The 24,753-nt window shown below is 43.4% G+C and overlaps 1 protein-coding gene across 3 annotated transcripts in view; it reads left to right on the top strand.

Moving 5' to 3' along the window:
* COL4A4 (collagen type IV alpha 4 chain) overlaps nucleotides 1-24,753 on the top strand; it is a 130,677-nt gene that overhangs the window by 57,443 nt on the left and 48,481 nt on the right. For all 3 annotated transcript variants that reach the window (XR_010590655.1, XR_010590656.1, XM_065558006.1), the window contains 15 exons: nucleotides 2,145-2,213; nucleotides 6,013-6,048; nucleotides 8,661-8,723; nucleotides 9,270-9,305; nucleotides 9,490-9,531; nucleotides 10,025-10,105; nucleotides 12,087-12,140; nucleotides 13,520-13,579; nucleotides 14,255-14,299; nucleotides 15,148-15,201; nucleotides 16,962-17,031; nucleotides 19,327-19,431; nucleotides 20,453-20,617; nucleotides 22,016-22,108; nucleotides 22,519-22,682. Coding sequence is in view for 1 of the 3 variants with exons in the window: in XM_065558006.1 (XP_065414078.1) it covers nucleotides 2,145-2,213; nucleotides 6,013-6,048; nucleotides 8,661-8,723; nucleotides 9,270-9,305; nucleotides 9,490-9,531; nucleotides 10,025-10,105; nucleotides 12,087-12,140; nucleotides 13,520-13,579; nucleotides 14,255-14,299; nucleotides 15,148-15,201; nucleotides 16,962-17,031; nucleotides 19,327-19,431; nucleotides 20,453-20,617; nucleotides 22,016-22,108; nucleotides 22,519-22,682 (1,137 nt within the window). In the remaining 2 variants the exon portion in view is untranslated. The remainder of the gene's footprint in view (nucleotides 1-2,144; nucleotides 2,214-6,012; nucleotides 6,049-8,660; nucleotides 8,724-9,269; nucleotides 9,306-9,489; nucleotides 9,532-10,024; nucleotides 10,106-12,086; nucleotides 12,141-13,519; nucleotides 13,580-14,254; nucleotides 14,300-15,147; nucleotides 15,202-16,961; nucleotides 17,032-19,326; nucleotides 19,432-20,452; nucleotides 20,618-22,015; nucleotides 22,109-22,518; nucleotides 22,683-24,753) is intronic.

The following is a 24,753-nucleotide window of genomic DNA, read 5'->3' on the forward strand; positions in this document are numbered from 1 at the left end:
CAAAGTCAGAGCAAATATCTTAATTATCTACTTGAGTATAATAATGCCACACCAAGCTCTGTATATAGACTGACTCCAATTTACTAACTGATTTATTGTACCAAATACCCACTTGATTACCTACTACCAGTATCACAATGGACTGTTAATTTCCCTGTTACTTCCTGTTTATATCGTTTTCCTGTATAATTTCGTATATAAACTAAATACATGTTAATTTCACTTATCTTAAATATATACCTATTACTGTCCCTTTAAATCACAAATAAATGGTTGGAAAAATTAAAGGAAGGGTTGACAATATAAAATCCTAGCTTAAGAAGCTGAAAAGGTGACAAGATTCATTTAATAAAAATATATTGTTGTACAAAGAAATCAAACTTGAAATTTGTTTAGAGACATAAGTGTAAATAAGGCAGAGGTAAATACAGCTTGCAGTGTGACAGTTCCAGAAAGGCCTCTGTTTAACAGGTCCATTCTGCTATAGAAGCGTTTTTCAAAGTTCAGGTTGCTACCCAGTACTGGGTCGCGGCATGTAAGGCACTGGCTCACTCTGGTCAGCACCATCGACTGGGATGTTAAAAATCCTGTCGGCGGTGCTGCCCAGCTAAGGCAGGCTAGTGCCTAGATGTTCCGACACCGCGCTGCGCCCCGGAAACGGCCAGCAGCGGGTCTGGCTTCTACGTAGGGGAGCCACAGGGCTCCGCATGCTGCCCTCGCTGCAAGCACCGCCCAGCCACTGGGAACTGGAGGACGGTGCCTGCAGGCGAGAGCTTGCGCACCTCTGCCTAGGAGCCAGACCTGCTACTGGCTGCTTCAGGTGCGGGAGCCCTGCCTTTGCACCCTGGCTGCACCGCTGACCGGGAGCCGCCAGAGGTAAGTCCATGCCCCAACCCCACACCCCAATCCCCTGCCTCAGCCCTGAGCCCCCTCAAACCTGGAGCCCCTTCTGCACCCAAACCCCTCATCCCCGGCCCCACCCCAGAGCCCTGAATGTCTCCCGCACCCCAGCCCCCTGCTCCAGCCCTGAGCCCCCCCAGAACCCAGAGCCCCTCCTGCACCCCCAGCCCAGAGCCTGCACCCAGAGCCCTGACCCCCTCCTGCATCCCAACCCCCTGCCCCAGTCCAGAGCCCATACCCTGCACCCCTCATTCCTGGCCTCACCCCGCAGCCCTCACCCCTGCCCGAGAACCCTCTGCCCCAGCTCTGAGCCCACCCCAAGCCCCTCATCCCCAGCTCCGTTGTGGGTCGTAGATGTTAACCATTTTCTTCAACTGGGTCCCCAGAAAAAAAGTTTGAAAACCACTGTGCTATAGCTACCTCCAGCTGTATGCGGCTGCTGCTCTTCAATTTATTATTGCATTCCTGTGATAATTACTTTCCTATTCATTTCTGACCTCAGGCTTTAGAATGTCAGTGTAAGACTGGGCTGACACTGTGATTCATTGAGTACAGATTCTGGATGTTTATGTTCTGTGGAAGATGATATCCTGGTTCTACTGAAGTCCAGCCCTGGGGCATCCATGGAAAAAATATAGTGGGTGATTTTGCTAACTCTCATCGACAGCAGTAGGGCCAGGATTTCACCAAGTGTGATTTTGGTTTATTGTGAGGAATAAGTGTTAAGGGATAAGTGTTGTGATATATCTGTTCCTACTGTGTACATCATGCCCTTCATAGTTAATTAAGCACAGACATTCTGTTTTGCAGGAGCAATGAAATCTGTTCCTGCTGAAGCAGGTTAAGATTTTGTGGGTACCAAGACAAGCAAAGTTATGTGTGGACTCTACAGCAAGTCCCATGGACATCACATTAGACATCACATTTATTTTTGGTATAAAGTATATGTACTAATGATTGAAGAATTTAGTTTCTTTAGGTTCAGCAATTGGTAGCTCCAGATTTCCTACTTTAAACAGGATACCACTGGCTTCTTATAAATCCTGGTATGAATTTCTAGGAAAGGTAAAGAACTTACATGCTGGTAGCCACTGCGTCCATTGAAATTAAATATGGCTGGGAGTTATAGAGAGTATTAATGCCATCAAAACTGAGAAGTGTACAGTAGCTTAGAGTATCAGAGGACAGATCATAATGTTATTACAGAACATAATCTGATTTTTAATTACTGACTGATTTTTCAGGGTGTTCTTGGGCAAAAAGGAGAAAAAGGAAACTCTGCATATATTTCAGATTTCATTAGAGGTGCTCCAGTAAGTATATTATTGTGGAAATAACTATAAAATGTAGGCAGACATGTATAGCAAATGTAAGTATTCTAATAACTCTAAATTGTTTAATAAAAGCTAATTTATCTCTTTTAAAAATGGAAATTAAATGCAAATATGTTAACTGCAGTATACAGATTGAGATATTAATTGTCCTAAAGTCAGGAAATTCTCACAACAGCTATAAATTGCCCCCCAACTCTCTAGGGACAAATAGACAGGCCATTAAAATTAACATTGTATACAGTAATGGAAAATTCTACAAATGTACAAAAGAAGCTGAATTAGGGTTGCTGTGGGAATCAGAACTTCAAATTGCCATGGACATTTATGGAAGTATAATCTCAGCCTTGTATGTACACAGGGCCAAATCCTGACCTAGAGCCAAACACTTGTTGAATTTTGGGGCTGATGGGTAACACAATTGGCACAGTGAGTTGACATAACACATGGATGAAAGCTTTGTAGCTGCTTCTCTCAGTAAGATGCCTCTGTGCTCCCTAATTGCTTCCAGTTACTGCTTGCTGCTGATTGCAGGTTTGGTTTAGTATGCATCTGCTTCCTGCACACCACATCCATTTGGAGGTATCATTATTATTGTTTCTAACAGTGCCTATTATGTACTAGGTGCTTTTCAAACATAAAAGAAGGCATGGACTCTGCCCCAAAAGAGGTTATACTCTGGCTCCGATCTTGCAAACACTTATGCACAAATTAACTTTACCCGCCTTTGCAGCATTGGGATCTAAAAGACAGAGCAGAGAGAGAGAGAGAGAGAGAGAGAGAGAGAGAGATGGAGGTTCAGGGAAAGGGGAACAGCAAACTAGTAGGATACTGATAAACAAACCAGTAAGGTACTGGGATTGGCCACATCATGATAATGCAAAATTTTAATGATGCTTTAAAAGAAAAAACAAACTTATAAGCATATCCTTAACTGGTGTAAATAATATAGTTCCACTGACATCAGTGGAGCTATGCTGATTTATACCAATTGAAGTTCTAGACCTTTCTATCTCAAGATGTATAAACTAATCCTTCACTGCCCTACAACCATGACAAAACTCCCATTGAATTCAGCAGGGCTGGCTTTAGCAAGAGCGGGCAAGCCCCGCCCCCAGGAATCGGGCCACACTTTGGCCGGAGCTCCGGCCAGGATCTTGGGGCTTGGGTCCAGGTTGGAGCCGCTGGGACCGGAGCCGGAGCCGCTGGGGCCGGGGGTGCTCGGCCGCTGGCCAGCGCCGCTCGGCCAGAGCCAGGGCCAGGGCCGGGGCCGGGCTGGAGCTGCTCGGCCGGAACCGGGGCCCGAGCCGAGCCAAGCCGGGCTGGAGCCGCTGGGACCGGGGCTGGGGGTGCTCGGCTGCTGGCCGGCGCTGCTCGGTCAGGGCCGGGGCCGGGGCTGGTGCCCCGGGGCCCGAGACGAGCTGGAGTCTCTAGGGCCGGGGCCGGAGCCGCCGGGGCTGGGGCCGGGCCGGAGCCACTCGGCCGGAACCGGGGCCGGCGCCCCAAGGTCCGAGCCGGGCTGGAGCTGCCGGGGCCTGCCACCAGAGGGAGCCGCTCGGCCAGGGGGGCCGGACTGGGCCGCGCTTCCTCGCACCCCCACCCCCAGCTTACCTGCTGCCTGCCTGTTTCAGGCTTCCCGCGAACATTTGATTCGCGGGAAGCAGGGGAGGGGGAGGAGCAGGGGGGCAGAGCATTCGGGGGGAGGAGGGGGAAGTGAAGCGGGGTGGACAGCTGCTGCGGGGCCCTCTTGGCGCGGGGCCCGATTCAGCCAAATCGGCTGAATCCTCCTAAAGCTGGCCCTGGAATTCAGTCGAGCAGAGCAGACACATAGTGAGTGCTCTGCCATGGTAGTCATGCACATCTCTTGGTGGACTCACTCCTTTGTACTCTGGAGGGATGTTTCCTGATGCTTGAAGATAGGAAGAACGTTCCTTCTCTCTTCCATTCTCTCACGCAGCGGTATACCAGAATGCAGTCTGTGGCTCATTATCTTTTGCATTTAATCTTCAGTTCATCTGGAATTAGATTAATAGTAAAAACTTTACTTAACCCTATGTTTAAATGTAGGGGTTTTTGCTAACTTGAATATAGTAGAGTGAAAATGTTAAGCGAAGAGCTGGAGCTGTCACCCTTTATCAATAATTCATTTTTCATACATGCAGTTTGGGAGTATTTTTATGATTTAAAGTAAAATCAAATCAACAAAAGTATAATCAAATACACGACTTCAACTGCACTCCTATGAACTGTTCCTTGTTTTAGAGACCCATAGGTGCATCTGTATATGAAGTTAGTTATTGTTTTTCTGTATTTTCTTCATTATTGGACATTTTTGTGTTTTCACAAAGGCTTTCTCCCTTAATGTTCCCTCTTTCCTTTTGGTTGACCCAGTACTGACATCATAATCCTGTACTAATGACACTAGTCTGTTGCCCTGGAAATCATTGTGTTGTCACTAATTCATCATTATGTCTTAACTGTGAGATCAAAATGAAAATTTGGGCTTGAGGAAGCCAGTTTTCCTTTAAAATACTAAAAGCTTTAGTATGTAGATAACATTATAAAATTTCTTAGAAAAATTCTCTGGAAAATATTTAAATGTATGTTAGTAGTTAAATTATATATTTAAATGTTGTGATATCAAGTTCTTTAAACCCAAAGCTTGATGTCATTTAAATGATTATTTCTGTGTGATGAAAAATCACATGTTGGCTCACAATTCTGTGATAAAGTGAAAGTGTGATCCTTTACAGTAACTCCTCGCTTAACGTTGTAGTTATGTTCCTGAAAAATGCGACTTTAAGCGAAACGATGTTAAGCTAATCCAATTTCCCCATAAGAATTAATGTAAGTAGGGGGGGGTTAGGTTCCAGGGAAATTTTTTTCACCAGACAAAAGACTATACTGTTACACACAGTATAAGTTTTAAACAAACAATTTAACACTGGTACACAGCAATGATGATTGTGAAGCTTGGTTGAGGTGGTGGAGTCAGAGAGTGGGCTATTTCCCATGGAATGCCTTACTGCTAAATGATGAACTAGCAATTGGCTGAGCCCTCAAGGGTTAACTCATTGTTGTTAATGTAGCCTCACATTCTACAGGGCAGCACGAATGGAGGGAGGGGAGAAAGCATGGCAGACAGAGACACACACTGTGTGTGTGAGAGAGAGATGCGCATTGCTCCTTTAAAAATGCTGACCCCACTCTAAGTACATTGCCTTTTAAGTTGATCAGCAAGCTGAGACAGCAGCTGCTGCCAGGAAGCTCCCGCCGTCCTGAGCCCTGTTGTGTGTGTCGTCCCCCCCCCCGCTCTATGGAAGATGGGGTAAGCGGGGGGGGGGGGGCAGGAGCTGGGGGGAGGGGGACACCTGACATTAGTCCCCCTCATTTCCCCCCACCCCCGCACAGCAAGCAGGAGGCTCCCGGGAGCAGCTCCAAGGCAGAGGCCAGGACAGCACATGGGGAGGGACAGCTGAACTGCCGGCAATTGATAGCCTGCTGAGCGGCTGCCGCACAGGGAACTTGGGGGAATGGGGAGCTGATGGGGGGCTGCCGGTCCATCCTCGTTTCAAGCCCCCACCAGCTAGCTCCAACGGGCTGCTCTTTCTGCAAGCAGTGGACAAAGCAGGCGGCTGCCAGACAACGTTATAAGGGAGCACTGCACAACTTTAAATGAGCATGTTCTCTAACTGATCAGCAACGTAACAATAAAACAACGTTAATCGGGACAACTTTAAGTGAGGAGTTACTGTATTTAGCAAAATACTTGTCATTCCAGGGAGCAAGAGGTGAACCGGGCCCCCCTGGCACACCTGTAAGTATCTTCCTGCAGCTCACGTATATGCTTGTTTGTTTTCAACAACATACTGTAGCATGAGTACATTACTTCCATGTATTAAGAGTGAGTAATCCTTACTTATGAATGTTCTAATTGAAAATGTAATAGTGAATGATAGTAGGAGAGAGAACAGATCAACAGCTTTTAGCCTGACTTGCCTTCACTATTACCACGCACACATGAGAGATTAAAGGTAGTGTAGGAAAAGCAGAAGATGATAGAGTGTATCATGAGTGAGGCTCAAGCTGATGTGATTGGAGGTGCTAGGCTGCTTCACTTTTGGAGCACACGATACTAAGTGCAAGAGGAGAAAAGTCACAAGAATAGATGAGCAGGCCAACATAGCCAGGTCACGTTGACCCACACCAGCTGTGAGGAACAGAAGCAAAGATTGCCAATGCTTCCCACATTGCAAGTGGTCTTGGTCCAGTGGATCTGCAGGGTACTGACCAACTGATGCCCTGTCACATTCACGAGCCGCAGGAAATCTCTGTGACAAGTAAGCAGTGGAGGGCAGAGCCTCACTATGTGGGGCTGCTGGGTCTTCCCAGAGTGTGCCGAGCATCCTGGAATTGGGTTTCATAAATTGTATGGAGGGCCAGTTAGGGGAGGGGGTCGTGGCCAGGCCCCCACCTCCTATCTGCCGCCCCCCCCCAGACCCTGCCCCATCCAACCACCGTTCTCCCCTGTCCCCTGACTGTCCCTGGAACCCCTGCCCCTGACTGCCCCCTGCCGCCCCATCCAACCCCCCCCCCCTTCCTGACTGTCCCCCCTGGGATCCCTGTCCCCATTCAACGCCCTGTTTCCCACCACCGGCCGCCCCTACCCCTATCCACACCCCCGCCCCCAACCACCACCCCGAACTTCCCTGCCCTCTATCCAACCCCCCCTGCTCCTTGCCCCCTTACTGCGCTGCCTGGAGCACCAGTGGTTGGTGGTGCTACAGCCATGCCACCTGGCTGGAGCCGGGCCACGCCGCCGCTGCCGCCACCACACAGCTCAGAGCACCGGGTCAAGCCGGGCTCTGCAGCTGCGCTGCCCCAGGAGTTCACAGCCCCGCTGCCCATAGCATTGCGCTGGCGGCGGGGCGAGCTAAGGCTGCGGGAGAGGAGGAACAGTGTGGGAGGGGCCGGGGGCTAGCCTCCCAGGTCAGGAGCTCGGGGGTCGGGCAGGACAGTCCTGCAGACCGGATGTGGCCCACGGGCCATAGTTTGCCTACCCCTGTAGTAGAGAGACTAGTGTGTACTGGATGAGGTAATATCTTTTATTGGATCAACTTCTGTTGGTGAGAGAGACAAGCTTTCTAGCTACACAAGCTTTTCTTCAGGTCTGGGAAAGGTAGTCAGAGTGTCACAGCTAAATACGAGGTGGTACAGATTGTTTAGCATAAATAGTGAACACATTTTGTAAGAGATCATTAAACGCAAAGTGGTCCGTTAATACCTCTTCACCTAGGCGCCAACTCCGTGGGTGCTCCGGGGCCAGAGCACCCATGGAAAATAAATTGGTGGGTGCTGAGCACCCACTGGCAGCTCCCCATGGCCCCGCCCCACCCCTCTGCTCCAGCTCGCCGCCTCCTCCTCCGTGAGCGCACCGCCGTGTCCTGCTTCTCCTCCCTCCCAGCCCTTGTGCTGCGACACAGCTGATTCGCGGGGCAGGGAGGTAGGGGGGCGGAGGGGGAACGCCGCGCACTGGGGGAAGAGGTGGGGTTGGGGCAGGGATTTGGGGAAGGGATCCAATAGGAGCAGGGAGGGGACGGAGTTAGGGCGGGGACTTTGGGGATGGGGTTGAAATGGGGGCGAGGCCGGGGGCGAGGAAAGGGGCGGGGGGCGCGGGCACCCACCGGCGCCGGAGAAAATTGGCGCCGCTGCCTCTGCAGTCATTTGACAAAAAAGGGGGGTTAGTGGGATATAGATTGTTGTAATAAGCCATCAATCCACTGTCTTTGTTAAGACCATTTTTTTACTGTCTAGCAAAGTTATGAAGTTAAGCCCAGACTCATCTTTTGAAAGTGTTATGCAAGTTTCCTTTAAGGATGAGGACTGAGAGGTCAGATAAGGAGTGTCATTTTGTGAATCTGTTCCACCTTCTATTTAGCTGTGACACCCTTACCACCTTTCCCAAACCTGAAGAAGAGCTCTATGTAGCTCGAAAGATTGTCTTTCTCACCAACAGAAGTTGGTCCAATAGAAGATATTACCTCACCCACATGTCTTTCTGATATCCTGGGATAAACACGGCTACAAGGCTAACGCAAACAACAATAGTCTATACTAGTATAACTGTCTACAAGTTATAGTATATATAATGTACTATGTACTAGTACACATAACCATATACATAGCGTCTGTACTGCATGACGTAGGAGTTGTTCTAGAACATCAGTCAAATCGGAATAAACAGGCTGCCAGTTGTATATGACTGGAATAGTGCCAATGGGCCGTAGATGGAGTCCAAGTGATATAGGCATTTAGGAGCTTAATGAGAATTTGGAGCCACTATGTGACATGTTGAGCAATTCTGTGCGAGGAAGAAATTAAGATGCTAGTGTTTTCACAAACAAATACATCTTTTGTCCTCTTTTTCAGGGACCTAGAGGAGCTAGGGGACCAATGGGCCGACATGGATTGCCAGGCCAACCAGGCTTGCAGGTAAGACTGGCACTGTTCTATAATACTGCATTTTGAGATCATATATAAATGCTTGTCCACTCATCTAAAAAGTTCAGCCCCAGTATAAATTCATGCCTAGACATTTGCTATAAGGCAGTTAATTAAAGGGCCTGATTCTGCCTGGCACTTATACAGGTCTGCAGTGGGAGAATGAGAGTACAAGAACCCTTCCACATGCTTGTGCACACACATGTAAGGTCCAGGCAGAATTCCAGTGGGCATAGAGAAGTGCTGGTAATGCTCTCTCCCGACTCCTTCCCTGCAACCAAAGCCTTTAAGGAGGCAGGGAAGATATGGAGCCAGAGTTCCACATCACTAAGGGTAGACAAGTGGAGCAAGGGATGAGTTGTGCAATCCCATAGGGAGATAAGGCAATAGGCACACAGCCTGTGCACCTCAGGTGAGCTCTGGGAGAAATTTTGCCTTCAGGTGCTCCCTCTAAAGAGTTGCAGCTCTGGATCATTCTCAGTGAAAAGCTTTGCTTTCAAGTCAGAATATTAAGTTGTTTGACTCTCTTTTTTAAAGGGAGCTACAGGCCTTCCTGGTTTGCAAGGTGAACAGGTGAGTGTCTGCTTTCCATGGTGTTTGTACAGTTTCAGTGAAATATATATTTATGCTGATATTTAAAGTGTTCTTTGACTATTTCTTTTAGCAAAGTTTCAAAAACTTTAATTGTTAAATTATTTTGCAAGGATTTTTGTGATTATTTTTACTCACCATCACTAGTTTTAATTTTTTTCTTTAGGGCAATCCAGGTATCGGAGTGGATGGACAAAAGGGGGAGCCGGTAAGCAAACAATTAATGATATTAAAGGTGGCCTGGATGTAGAATTAAATATATATATTGCTTAGGAAAATACGTAGTCCATATAGTTTTACTTAGCATACAGTTTTTATGGTTAGTTACAGATGTCCATATAGTTTTACTTATGAGACAGTCCCTCTAGCCCTGCCTTGATCCTGCACAGAGATCCGTGTAGGCAGACTGCGATCTGCTTGAAGTCCTACTGACTTCATTGGCGCTCGAAGTACCATGGTATAGTATGGTATCGTATATACTCCTGTAATGGATATAGGGAGCATTACCTTCTTTTGATTGAAAGAGTCCCGTCTGGTTGACAGGCCTCTGCAGAGCTCTTTGTACCCACAAATCAGCAGAAGCTGTTCGATAAGAGTAGAGATATTAGTGTTGTAAGTAGGAGATTTAAATGTTTTGGAGCCATGCAGAGCCAGTGTGTTGAACCAGATATCCATTTCTACTGCTTCTCTGGCTTTTACAGGGTGATGTTGGACCTCCTGGATCTCCAGGACAGCCATTGTTGGTTTGGCCGCCTGGTTCTTTCCTGGTTAAAGGAGAAAAGGTTTGCAAATTAAAGTCTATTTTTAAACACTACTGTACTCACTTTACTGGAAGTGCTATCCCATGATGCATTTTTGCACAGATTTTATATTAAGGACATTTATTTTATTGAGTAATGTACCACCAGTATCAATAGAAATGCTGTTATCCAGTATTGTACTGGCAGACAGAGGCCAGGCCAGCCATCCTGTTACTGCTGCAGCCCACCTATTCCCTCCATGAGGTGACTCTGTGCCATAGCAGGAGGGTAAAAGGAAATACCATTCCCCTTTGTCCTTTTTCCCCACTCTGCATCATTGACAAACTGCCTGAGAGCTAGGCTAAATTTACCCACATTAGCAAAAACTCACTAAGAGTCTGTCAAGACTGACGCTATGTCTACACTACACAGCTTTTAGCGACATGGCTATGTTGCCACAGCCAAGCCGCTAAAAGTCATTCAGCGGAGCCGCTGTTTGTCGGCTCTCCTGCCGACAAAAAACTTCTACCCCCAATGAGCGGCGTTTGTGTTGTCGGCAGCAGAGTGCTCCTGCCGACAGTGCACTGTTCACACTGGCAGTTGTCGCAGCAAAACTTTGTCCTTCAGGGGGAAGGGGTTTAACAGTTCTGAAAGACAAAAGTTTTGTCGTTCAATTGCCAGTGTAGACATAACCTTATCATCTCTGGCACTAAATCCCTTTCTCTACCCATCTCACAGTTTCATTCATTCCCTTAGACCTTTGTATTTAGTTTATGTTATTGGAGAGAGGTATTAGATTTCTTCAGCAAGTTTCAGGCTCTGCTGAAGACAGGTCAAACTGTCAGGCAGCCAATCTTGATGTATTACTTATGAAAAATAAGTGTGGTCCCCGTATCTATTTTTGAATATGAAATCATGGTATTTAGAGTAATTCCTCTATGACAGGTGTGCTTTGGCTAGAGTTGTAGCACCCCAGGTAGTCAAAATGGATAGAATAATCCTAGCAATTTACTCTACAGAGTGACGGACTGTCCTTTGCTGTAGATCTTAAAGCATTTAAAATGCACCTCTGGTCTAAAAAACAATTGTAAAAATTGTATTATGGAGTTCTATATTGGAATCTCAGTGATGCTCAGATCTAATTAACATTATATACAAATGGAAAGATATTTGTTGCTAATGGCCAGCTCAGCAGAGACAAGGTGGGGGAGGTAATATCTTTTATTGGACCAACTTCCGTTGGTGAGAGAGACAAGCTTTCAAGCCACACACAGCTCTTCTTCAGGTCTGGGAAAGGAACTCCTAGGGCTGGTCTACACTGGGTGGGGGGGATTGATCCAAGATACGCAACTTCAGCTACGCGAATAGCATAGCTGAAGTCGAAGTATCTTGGATCGAATTACCTGGGGTCCAGACAGCGCGGGATCGATGGCCACGGCTGCCCCGTCAACTGCGCTACCGCCGCTCGCTCTGGTGGAGTTCCGGAGTCGACGGTGAGCATGTTCGGGGGTCGATATATCATGTCTTAACAAGACGTGATATATTGATCCCGGATAAATCGATTGCTACTCGCCGATACGGCGGGTAGTGAAGACATACCCCTAGTCTCAAAGCAAAGTGCAGGTGGAAGAGATTGTTTAGCATAAGTAGTTAGCACGTATTGTAAGGGACCAATCAAGTCTGCAGCACATATTGTAAGGGACCATTAACACATATTGTAAGGGTCCATTCCAGGTCTGCAGACTCAATCTGGGAAATGAGAGTCAAGCTGGGATCTTTCCTGCTGTGAATCACTCACAGTAATTTTGTCCTCAGTTACAGCTGTGCAACTCTGACTCAGGGCAAAAATTTGCTTTGTAATGTCAAGCTTTTTTGACTCTATACACGCACAGGTTACAGTCTGAATGAGTAACAAGATGCCATATTTACAGACACTTTTCAGAGCAGAACAAAACTTCAGAATTATACAAGACAAATATATTCTGCATGTTAAAATGAAAAAATTCTACTTATTTATATTTAGGGTGTAAAAGGAATGCCTGGGTTGGTAGGACCTAAAGGATCACCTGGGCCCAAAGTAAGTAACATGTTTTGCTATGCATTGTTTCATTTCCTTCTAGCAATAAAGATATTTAAGTACTGCAATAGGTTACCAAGGGAGGTTGCAGAATCCCCGTCATTAGAGGTTTTAAAGAACAGATTAGACAGGGATGGTCTAGGTTTACTTAGACCTGCCTCAGGGTAGGGAGATGGACTAAATGACCTCTCAAGGTCCCTTTCAGCCCTACATTTCTATGTTTTGATCATTCTCTGATTTCCTAAATGATGCTGGCAGAGTTTCCTTTTGTGTTACTAAAAACACCTTTTCAGTGAGTGAATGACTTAGGAAATAACATAGCATTATACTGTGGAATTTAATCATCACACAAACCAATGTGAAAGCATAAATGTTGCAAAATCTTCTGGAAAAATCTGTCCACCAACAATCTCTTTTACAGCTGACTATCAAATGTTGCCTCACACAGGCATATCAGTCCTTTTTCAATTAGAAGGTAAGGAAGCAGAAAGGACAGCAAACTCCAGGTTCATCCCTTGCAGATGGAGTGGGATTTTAGAGGTGTGAAGTGCATAGGAAAGGAAGCCTCCCAACTCCACAGGTCCTGAGTATCCTCAGGAAAGCTCACTGCAAAGTTACTAGTCCCCCCACCCCCGGCATAGTTCCTTTAGCATTTGTTCTGCCCCAGGAAGACTCCCATGCTGCTGTAACAGTAATAGTCAGAGAGCAGACTCTACAGCATTAACATATATTTTCTGAAGGGAAATCCATAGGGCCTCATGGAAGCAGAGACAGTTCTTAGGGCCAGGATCTTTTTTGGGGGAAGGAAAGGGAGAGAAGATGCACACAGTTAATATCTGCTGAGAAGTAAATTATGATCCAGAGTATTAATTTCTGTACTTTGAGTCCAGGCAGCACCTTTTCTTTCAGCCATTTCCTGCCACATAGAAATGCAAGTCAGTGGAACTACTCCATGTGGGTTTGGGAGGCAAAACCAGGGCTTCGGGGTGTGGAGTAAGAACTGCATTTTCTCTTTATGTTTTATTTTTAAAAACTTGTTTCCTGTGTGTTGTCCCTCCTTGCAAATAATTTTATAAATAAATCTTTTTCCTGGTTATTTATAACCGATAAATGCACTGGCACCTTAAAATCCCAAAGGTTATTCTTAGCTAGGAGAACAGCAGGTGTATCTACTCCTGGGTAATTAAAGCCAAAGGACACTGGGGTGAATGGAATGTGAAGTCAATCTAAGATATCTGGCCCTAACCAGGGGCTGTAAATGAAGTCCATAACACTGATATTTGTGTTTTTACTTTTTCTGCCCATGCACACATTGCAAACTCTCTAGGACTGTCATCTCTGGGTAATCTTTTTAAACAGAGTTTTTTGAATGATAATAGGGTGCACCTGGAAATGGAGAGAAGAGTGAAAAAGGTATTCCTGGAGTCCCTGGAATGCAGGTAAGGAAACTTCAGAATAAACCCTTTCAAGTACTTATCATAATTAGTTTATAAAATACTAGGTAGTTAGTTTAAATATGTTAAGATAATTCAAAACAGGATTTTAAGATGCTTTAAATTAATCTTCATTGCTTTGTACATAGAGTACTTTGATTCGTAAAACAAGGTATTCATGTGTTCCAGACTCAAACGTAAATCCAATTAGATTTTGATGTCCTTGCAAAGACAAAAAAATTGGAATCTGATCTTGTAAATATTTACTACTGGACAAAGTGTGGGCTGCTCTGAGCAGCCTTGACAAATTCAATGGGACTGCCTCAGAGTAGTAAGCACTTCCCCAGAAGTGTTTTCAGGACTGCATCCTTAATATGTATAGTATTTCTCACATCAGACTTTTCCAAGGCTCTTCATGATACAGTATAGTAGAAATTAGAATTGGGCCCCATCTAATTTGACTTTGATCCATTGTTCTAGGTCATACCCATCTTTTAAAAAATGTTTGAAAAGATGTTGCAGAAACTAGATACTGGGGAACATTATAGCAAATAAATAGTTCTTTCACACAAACTTGTGCAAGAAAGAACATTTATATTAAATAAATTGGAAATAGATATAAGCAATAATATAAGACTGGTTTCTGTTGTTTTGGTTTTCATTCTACTTGCTTTTAATTAGGGTAGCCCTGGTTCTTGTGGAGCTCGCGGTTTTCCAGGAATAAAGGTAAGGCGATATAAAAATACAATGACACAGGCATGGCAGCTCATGCATGTTGCCATTCACTTTTAGGTACATTTTTCTTTTTACATTATATGGTCTTCTGGTTGATGAGATAGCAGTTTTCCAATATAGTCTGCTGTAAATCTGAGTTCTGAATCTATGCACCACACCAGATTTAAAACAGAGTGGACACAGCTACATTTGCATAAATCTTTCTCCTTTTCCTGCCTGTACTCTCCAAATCTAGTTAAGGCCACAGTTACACTAATCATTAATTGTAACTACTGTGCAAATTACTCACTCCTGAATTGCATATCCAAGTATCTGTTTTGCCTGTATTACTTTCCTTTATACATGGCTAATGAATTAAACCCACTATCTACCCAGAGAGTCGTTGTAGTCTATCGGGTAGGTATATTAATAGAACTCAACAAGAAAGGGGGCACTGTGGCTTCAGATGAAGCTGAAGTGAGGCTGCTTCCCATCTACTTGTTCTTGTTAAGGGTGGAGTCATTCAGCAACCAATCAGCCAGTCCCAGCTGGATTAGGCAATAGTAGTCTGCTCATGGCAGACGAGCTTGTGCTCTTGTCCTGCCACCAGGAGTCCCCAGGCACTGTCCAAATAACTGGGTGACAGTTAAAAGATCTTTTCTTTTAACATAAGAGATCCCTTAAAAATGTATCATCTACAAAACCAAATCCTATACAGTGCTGTGAAACAATGTATAATTATTAACAGATGACAGTATTGTATGGTATGACACGTTAACTAATTTCTAATACACATTTAACTATATGACATGTGGTCCTATCAAATTAATACACAGAGACGTTTCTGTCATTGGTTCCAGGGGGAAAGTGGAGTTCCTGGTGTTCCTGGTCAGGCTGGTTATGCAGGAATAAAGGTAAAAGTGCAGAAGCCCTTTATGTTTAGTTAGCTAAGATCATTATCAGATGTACTAGCTTGTCAAGGCACAGCCCTCTCCTCATTCAAATTATTCTAAAACTCACTTCTTCCATGATGTCTACAACAAATGAGGCAGCAATAAGCATTAACAAACAAACAACTTTTGATTGAATCATCATGGTGTACACATATCTAACCTAAGTAATTTAATATCAGTATTATTATTTATTTGTATTATTGTAGCACCTAGGAGCCCCAGTCATGGACCAGGACTCCATTGCATGAGACACATTACAAACAGAACAAAAAGTTAGTCCATGCTGTATACACTTTGGAGTCTAAGTAACTACATGATCTTGTTGCTGTAATCCTCACTCTTCCCCTCCCCACCCATTCTGTCATTTTAAAATTAGCTTGTAAAAGTATCAGGGCTGGGACCACGTCTTTCTATGTGTACTGTAGAGATCTAGCTACTTTTGGGCACTGTACAAATACTACATAATAACAAATATTCACAGTCAGCAAATAAACCTTAAGTATATGTTAGCAGATCTTAAAATATTTTGCAAGTTTGAAAGCAGAGAAATAAACCTATTCGTTTTGTTTTTCTTTTTTGCATGATGAAAACCTTTTTGCTTTATTATCAAAGAAGACAAACTTAGGTTGCTGTTTAAAATAGCTAGAAGGGCCACAATTATAGCATTACAGTCAATAAAATAAGTTGAACAGAAAAAGTTCCTGCAGCTGTTGAAAAGGGGAGCAGTCAACAATAGCTCCCACACTGTCAGAGGCTCAGATACTACAGAGATGGCAGCAGGATAAAAACTTATAAAAATGAGCATCCAGTTTTATAGTCCCAGTTCTCCAAGTTGCAGTCCTAAAGAGGCCCGCAGTCCCACCAGGCAATTCCCATATTTCACAGAAAGAGATTGTACTTTCTTAGGCACCCAATTCCTGTTTGCCACAGAGAGCTGGATTGATGCCTAATCTACAAGAAAGAGAAAGTTGCAAAATTCCTCCATCACTGCTTCATTGATTTAATCTGTCATATCAGAGAGTCCTTTAACATCTGAAATTCACTTCTTCCCAATTCAAAGTAGATAATAGTACAAGCTAATTTAGAAATTCTCAAAACTGGTCCTGAAAAGATTTTCATTGCAATTATGCATATTGTATTTGTATGTTTCTCTGAAGCAGCTGGCTAAACTATCTGTAAGAACTTTGGGTATCTCTTAACATGTCATTGTTTGTCAATCTATGGAAGATCTCTTTCCATCTTAGTGCTTACCTATCATTATGAAAAACCATTTCCCAATTTCTGTATAAAATTTTAAATCAAATCACTACATTTTAATGGCTAAATCAAAATAATTTTAATTAACTATATTTATAATAAGCCTTGTGCTATTGAATTTCCTGTAATTGACTCAATATCACTTGTGTTTAACACAATATACTAATGTAACCAGATATTACAGTTAGAGCTCTGAAAATTCAAGCAGACAAGCACATTTGAGCAGTCTATCCCAGTTAGTCACTGATTTCTTCAAAGATATTGAGTAGTTTTTATAGTATTGTATTAAAAAAAAAATTAAATTAAAAATGTTAAGGTTTCAGAGGCAAACACTCAAAAATTAAGACATGTCCGAATTAAGGTTGCCAGGCCCCCTTGTGTGTATGCCATATGATACCATCTTTAATTACATGGTGGCACACTGCATGCTACTATCTATCAATAAACTTAATGAATTCTTACAGGGGGATTGTGGAGAACGAGGGCAACCAGGCCTGCCTGGAGTTTTTGGAACACCACCTGTTGCTATGAAAGGTTTCACTTGGTTTTAATTACTCTTTATATTATGTAATGCATACAGGCCCCTGTGCTCTGAGGTGCTGAGAGCAATTGATGGGAGCATACTAAGTACCTCAGAACACTGGATCTCTACTGGCCACATTCTGTCATTGCCTGCACCTTGTTGATGTCAGTGGAATTGCATAGGATATATGAGAACAGGATTTGGCCCAAAGCATGTACTTCAGATAAATACATGTTAGCAAGACCTCAGCGCGCACACAAACACACCCAGATCTGTCAATTTATTCCTGGTTCTTAGGTCTAAGAATATTTTTAAAATAGCTGGGAAGAGGAGGGCCATTCTGGGGACTGGCATGCAGATGAGCAGAGCACACCTCCTACAGCATTTCAGAATTCTTATATCCCGAATTGCCACAACATGGAGATTCTTGGCTTCAACTGAAGTCTGGGGTTGCACACCTTGGTTGATAATCCTGGCCCTAATGAAGTTGATGGTAAAACTCCCATTGACTTTGATAGGGCCAGAATTTCACCCCTAGGTTCTACCAGTTTTAAAAGTTATATCAGATTAATATAAACTCCAAAATGTATATATTATATTTCCATGTGGCTTTATGTGCTGGTGACCTAGTAACAGAATAATATGCTTAATACAGTATTATCATTAGCAGTTAAAATGATCTCATATTTGCAACATTATTGCAATAAAAACTTACGGACCTGCTGCAGCGAGTCTCGGAGCCTGGGTCTGCAGACTTGGACTCCCAGGGCTCCCATTACAGCGCTGAAAATAGTGGTGTAGCCGTTCTCCACTTAGACTCGAGTTTGGATTCTGAAGCCTGGGTAGGGGGCTGGATTTCAGAGCCCAAACTCCAGCTGGAACAGGAATGTCTACACTGCTATTTTTTGTGCTGTAGTGAGACTGAGTCTCTATATCTGGGCTTTGAGATTTACTGCCACGGGGTTGTTGTGTGGTTTGGGTTTTTTTGTATTTTTTCAGTGTAGACAAACCCAGATATACAGTGGGACAAATTCTTCTCCCATTGAAATATTAGCATCCCCACTCAGGCCCCAATTCAACAGAACATCCGCAAAGCCTGATCCAAAGACAGTTGAAGTAAATAGGTGTCTTTCTGTTGATTTCAATGGTCTTTGAGATCAAGTCACAGAGTACGTAACCATGTGCTTAAATGGGATTTAAGGTTAAGCATACGCTTAATTGCTTTGCTGAAGTGGGGCCTAAGTGAGGTAGTTTGGCTGTTAACCGATAGCAGAATTTATACCAGTGTTTTGCTATTCCAGCTTAACTCCATTTTCTTCAACTGTGTATGATCAAATATAAATGTTCGTTTATTGATATATAGCTATAATAATAAATAATACTTCTGTTCATGGGCGGCGTGGCGCATAGGCTGGGGAGGGCTGTGCCGACCCAAACAGCCCGACGTGGCCCCGCCCACGTTCCTCCCCGAAGCCCTGCTTGTCCTTCCCCCTTGGCCCCAGCCCAGGCAGGCTGCTCCTCTTCAGGGAAGCAGCGTGCTGGGACTGGGGCTGGGGCGGCCGGAACTTGGGATGGCTGGGGCCATGACTACATATGATAAAAGTAGGGTGACCAGATCACACAAGTGAAATATCGGGATGTGGGGGATGGGGGGACAGAGAAAAAAAAAAACGGAGCTCCACACTCTGCCCCCCCCCCCGCACCAGTTTGCCTCCGCTCCGTCTCCACCTCCCCCCCTCCCTCCAGTGCTTGCGCTGCCATACAGCTGATCAGTGCAAGCGTGGGAGGGAGGGGGGAGGAGGAGGAATGCGGCATGTTTGGGGAGAGGCGGGGCCAGGGCAGGGATTTGGGGAGGGATCCAATGGGGGAAGGAGGGGTCGGAGTCGGGGCGCGAGCCCGTGTGCCGGCCCGGAGCGGAGGCAAAATATCGGGACAATTCATGTCCCGACCGAAGGTAGGTCGGGACGCGGGACAAATAAGCAAATATCAGGACAGTCCCAATAAAATTGGGACGTCTGGTCACCCTAGATAAGAAAGCCATTTTCTAAATGAAAGCGAATTCTCAATATAATCCTAGGTGAATGCTTCAAGAAGATAAGTAATGTAATAAAAGGGAAGGGCTCCAGTGATAAAAGCAACTAAATTCCCCTGCTTTATAATTAAATTACTTCACATTGAAACCAATGTAATAAAGAAAAGGTGATGTATTTTAATTATAAATGGTTCCCAAATCATAATTTCAACTGGGACTAAAAGCTGTCAGTTGCACAAGGTTTTAAATTGACATTTCCTGTAATCCCATATAGGTCCTCGAGGGGATCCTGGATCACCAGGTCCTTCTGGAGAGGAGGGGTTGATTGGACTAACTGGTCCTCCAGGCCCATCAGGAAGACCTGGTGAAGATGGAGCAAGTAAGAGATCATAGACTTATAAATATAAACTGTGAGGTCTATATACTGTCCTTGATCCACCTGCCAACAGAAACTGAGCACAGACCCAGGGAAGTCATGTGTTATTTTAACCTTTGCAACATTCAGTGTGGGGAGGCCAGGTAAAACAGGGAAGGTGATGTTGAGTGAAGAAGGATTACCTGGCAGTGGGGGATTAGCTGGATCCTTTAACTGTTCATTTCAGGGTTTCTAATGTTGGAGTGTTTTAAAAGTTGAAGATGACTTTTTGTAAAGAAAGGGTAACACTGGTTTTTATATCAGTACAACTTCACTGAAGCACACTTTCAACTTCAACTTCTTTTTAATTTTTGTTGTTATTGCTCACCTGTGTATGTCCCATACATACACACACTCTCTTATATATAATGGACAGGACTTATATTAACCTCTGTCAGAAAAGACCTTAATGAAGAGGAGAGGGCAGCAGGACTAATGTGTTCCTCCTCTCCCCAGGAGTCTGTAACAGCTCTTTAGAGCCAACATCACATGGTTAGGTCTCTGACTTTGCAATGGAGTAGCATGTCCAGGTGGGGGAAAACATGGCATTCACTTTACATGGCATCCTCTCCATTGGAACTAGTGAAAATATAACCTTCTAAACCACTGGTAGTTAACTCTGCTCTTTGCTGTCCCTTCACGTGAGGGTGTCTAGCACATGGTAGCAAGAGCAGCAGAGAGGGCACTGGAATAGAGGGAACAGTTTCTCCACAAGGCTTCCTTTCCCCATGGATCCTGAGGAACCAAAGGATTTGAAGGCCATGCCCCTGCCTCCTCAGCAGCCTCAGAAACCCATTTCCCCAGAGGGAAATACGAGTTACAAATTCCACAAGATAAACTTCAGAGACCTTGGCTTTTCTAGCCTCCCCCACCCCCCATGAAGCCTTTTCATAGGAGGTACTGTATGGCCCATAATTTATTCTTCATAACTCTTAAATATTCATAATTGCTCTGTATAATTTATACTTACCTATTTTCCCGATAGGCCTCCCTGGTCTGCCAGGAGCATGTGGGGAACAAGGTCCTAAAGGTTCTCAAGGGGACCCTGGTCTCCCTGGAACAGCTGAATCAACTCCAGGAAGACCAGGGTCTCCAGGAGCACCAGGATTACCAGGAGCACCAGGAAGACAGGGTTTGCCTGGACCACCTGGTAAGAGAAACAGTACAAGTGTCTTGTGTGAGGAACATTATAAATAATTAATAGATTTATGGAGTCAGTGAGAACATGCTAATAGAAATGGTATTTTCTTGTAGGCCTGCTCTATGGTGTTGCATCTGGTATACAGTAAATACAATACTTTATTTTGTTACTATCTTTAGAATATTGTTAATTCTGTTTGAGAGGATAGGGGCCCATTCTTTGCGTGTGTGTGTGTGTGTGTGTGTGTGTGTGTGTGTGTGTGTGTGTGTGTGTAGCTTTTGAGTAGGAGGTCTTTCCCACTGAATTGGATTAATTAATTTTACAGCTAGGACTCCAACTGTTATCAGTCTTATGTGAGATGTAGGGGAAATGTTTTTTACTATTAATTTTTTCATAGGAATCGTCAGCATAGAACCAATTTCTCTCATGTCTTTATATATTAAACTAAATCTAAATGTTCACCAGTAATCGTTGAGGTGTCAAGGTTTAGAAAGAAGCCAGTGTAGTCATTGTAAATAGCTGATGGCTTCGTTCTGATGGCTGTGCTGGATGATAGAGAACAGTAGAATTGTTGGAAGATTCCAGTGGAGAAAGGACAGTTGTAGGTATTCTTGCTTTTTAAAAAATATGCTGTGCCTGATTTTCTATTGTCGTGCACCTTGTGCAGCCGTTATATCAATGCAAAGAGGGTGTAAAAAGTCACTATGTCTGAACTGTGATGTTTTGCAGTGGTGCAAAATGACCGCACGAGGTACATGGCAATAGTGAATAGAGACACACACTGTTCATTAATGATTTGAAAAGTATTTTTTCTTCAGGCCAGATCCTCAGCTGAAAACCTGGCTCTAATTTTTTAATAGTTATTAAAATGCATTATGTAGTACATTAATTATTTGTAGGTGAAGTGTTCGAGTTTAACTTCTTTTGCTTCAGTGGAGGTACTCCTGATTAACACCAATATAATTGTAATTAGAATCAGGACCTTACTCTCAAGTTAAGCCTTAACTAACAGAGAACCATATCTATTAAAATGCATGGAATGTCTGTGTCTAAATTGCCTAGATTGCTTTGAAAATCTCAAGCTAAATCCAGAAGTCATGACCAAAACAGGGGAAAATGCCCCAAATCAACACCCATTAAAAGAGATATGAACCCCAATATTCTAAAAAAGGCAGTATCGGAGAGTAGACGTGGACAGGAGTATTGCCTATAACCTTATTTTGATCTCTTCCATCCTCTAGCTTACTCCAAGAACAATTCCATACGCAGTGGCTTGTAAGCGATTTCATAACATCCCTAGCTATTTATTGAGATCCCAATGAATGAGAGAGATGGTGGAAGGGAGAGAATATGTCACCTAAGCTGTAAAAATATTCAGTCCAAATAAGTGCCCTTTTTCTTCTTAAGGTATAGTTTGTCATGGCAGAGGACTTCGTGGACAGCAAGGAATAAAAGGCCAAATGGGACCCCTGGGAAGAAGAGGTGAAAAAGGAGAAAAAGGTAAGTATGCATCAATAACAGATTTTAATGCAGAGGAGATCTTAGCTGAGCTCCATCCTTTTGTTTCACTGTTAAAGACCAGAACCTGCAAGCAGAAGTCGAGGGCAGCTCCCTAAATGGAGGGCTTGGAGCATCAGGCCAAGTCATGAAAATACGGTCCAAATTTTCAGCCAGCTTAATGCCATTGAAGTCAGTGGAATTACTCCAGTAGAGAATTTGTTCCAGAGTGTGTAAAGATTCCACATCTAGTATAGGGAATCACGTGACTTTTGTTTCCTGGGGCTGTGGTGGAATATAACAGGCCTTTACCCACTTACTTCCCACCTGCATACAGAAAAAAGAATGAATGATATTTCTGTTTATATTGTATATCACAACCAGTTCAAAGTTGTTTTCCTACATTTGTGTAGGGAATCACGGCCACTGTTCATGTGACCTTGGTCCTGCTGGCCCACCTGGTAGACGAGGGCCACTTGGTCATCAAGGAAGGAAAGGACAGATGGGATTTCCTGGAAGCTATGGAGAAAAGGGTGATCCAGGTTTCTCTGGCACAATAGGACCAACAGGACTCCCAGTGAGTAATTCTTACAAGTTTCAATTAAAAATAAAGTCAACAAAAACTCACTTCTCCAGGAAGGGAAGTGTCCATTTGGAGGAGGAAGAAGCAGAAGACACTTGGTGCTTGTACTCTTGTATTGCATGCAGTATCAATTGGGCACCATTCTCTCTGGGGTTTTTTCAGCATTATGACTAAGGCTCTTTGAAGGCTACATTTTCCCTTTTATTTGCTACAAAGGCAGTCCCCATTTTTTTTATTTCTCAGTTTCCTTTGGGGAGTTGATATTTTTTTGTTGATCTGTAAAGAAATCCTGTCCGGTGGAAGGCTGGGCTAGAAGAGAAAATGTTGGTTTTATATTAATTGATCGGGAAGGTTTTGGATGAGTTATTTTTGGGTTTTTTGGGTTGCCTTACTCTCTCTTGTGCTTCTGGTTTAGAGAAACAACCTTTTTTCTTGGAAATATTTTAGACATACACTATTTGCCATTGAAGATTGTTGGGCTTTACTTAATTAGATTATGGGGAAAGACTCCCAACAAAATATTTAAAAGGCAAGTAATATCAAATTTGAGTCACATGATGTCAGCAGGGGAAAAAGCAAACTTAAGTCTACACACAGCCACAGATTTTTCATTTTTCTGTTAGTCTCAAAGGTGCCACAGGACCCTCTGTTGCTTTTTACAGATTTTTCATAGTTATATTCAAGATCATCAGTCAAAAATAATAAAAAAAAAAAAACCTCCCAAAAATTCCCTCTACATGATATATACTTTTAATACAAACTAATGCTTTCCTTAATAAAACATAGTAAGAATTTATTTTTGGAACTCACTATTACTGTTGATTGGTAGATAGAACTATCATGAAGTTGGTAATTTTTACTCTGATTTCATTGTCATTTCAAAGTATTCCATTAATTTTTTTCTAAAAAAATATTTGAGGTGCTTAATGCAGCATTCACTGAGCTCATTTGTTTAATGAGCCAAATTGAATTTAATATAGAACCTAATGTTCCCTACAGACACTGTAATATAAAATGGTATCCAATCAACCCAACAGTATCCATATGCAAAAAGTGCCTGAAAATGACTAGATCCAACAAATTAAAGTATTTTCACTTGCCTACGTGGCATTACTGCTATATAACAATTTCACCTAAAGAAAATAATTCTTACAAAATAGATGAATGAGTTACTGGTAATAAAAGATTTATGTACTAGAATCATTTGATATCTGCACACAGCAGTTTATATTTTCTAGTATAGCTTTGTTTTAATATTGTCAAATCTGGCATGTAATTTATCATAAACCACTTTTATAAGGAAAATAGCAAGGTGAATTAATTCATCATTACAAAACACCTCAAATGTGTGTGTCTACCTCTATCTTATTTGTGTGCTTTTTTATTGGGAATGGCTGCCAGCAGGTCTAACAAATGAAAGGAAATCTCAGCTGAAGACCTAGATATTCAGTGGGTTGATTTATATGAGGACATTTGTTACCTAATCCACAGTATATCTATTAATTCTAGACAGAGACTTATTTTCTTTAGTGTGCTTCAGGGAGTGTAATTTACACCCCACAGCTGGCCACAGTGCAAAAGCAGACTTAACCTAACTGCCTTCTGTGTACGTTTCAAGAAAATGATCTATTAGTTTTGGTCCAACGTGTGGACACTGTATCCAAGAGAGTATGTATTGAAGTGCTGCCAGATCTGAATTTCTGTATTTTGTTATGTGATACAGTTACCATGAATAAGTATAAACAAAAATATGTATGTGTGTGCGGTCTTACTGTGGCTGACTCATCATAAGATATATCACTTTGCTGTACATATTTGGATATCATAAAACAGTAGAGAAATGACTTATGGGGTTTCCAAAATATTATTTCTCAGGTTATATCTACACTACCATGTATGTTGGCAAAACTTATGAAGCACAGGGGGATGAATACTCCACCCCCTTAAGTGACATAAGTTACACCAACGTAAGCATTAGTGTGCGCAGCGCTATGTCGGCAGGAGAGCTTCTCCCACCGACATAGCTTGTGCCAGTCACAGGGGTGGGTTTTTATGCCGACAGGAG

Source organism: Chrysemys picta, chromosome 9 (genome assembly GCF_011386835.1).
Source record: "Chrysemys picta bellii isolate R12L10 chromosome 9, ASM1138683v2, whole genome shotgun sequence".
NCBI lineage: Eukaryota > Metazoa > Chordata > Testudines > Emydidae > Chrysemys > Chrysemys picta.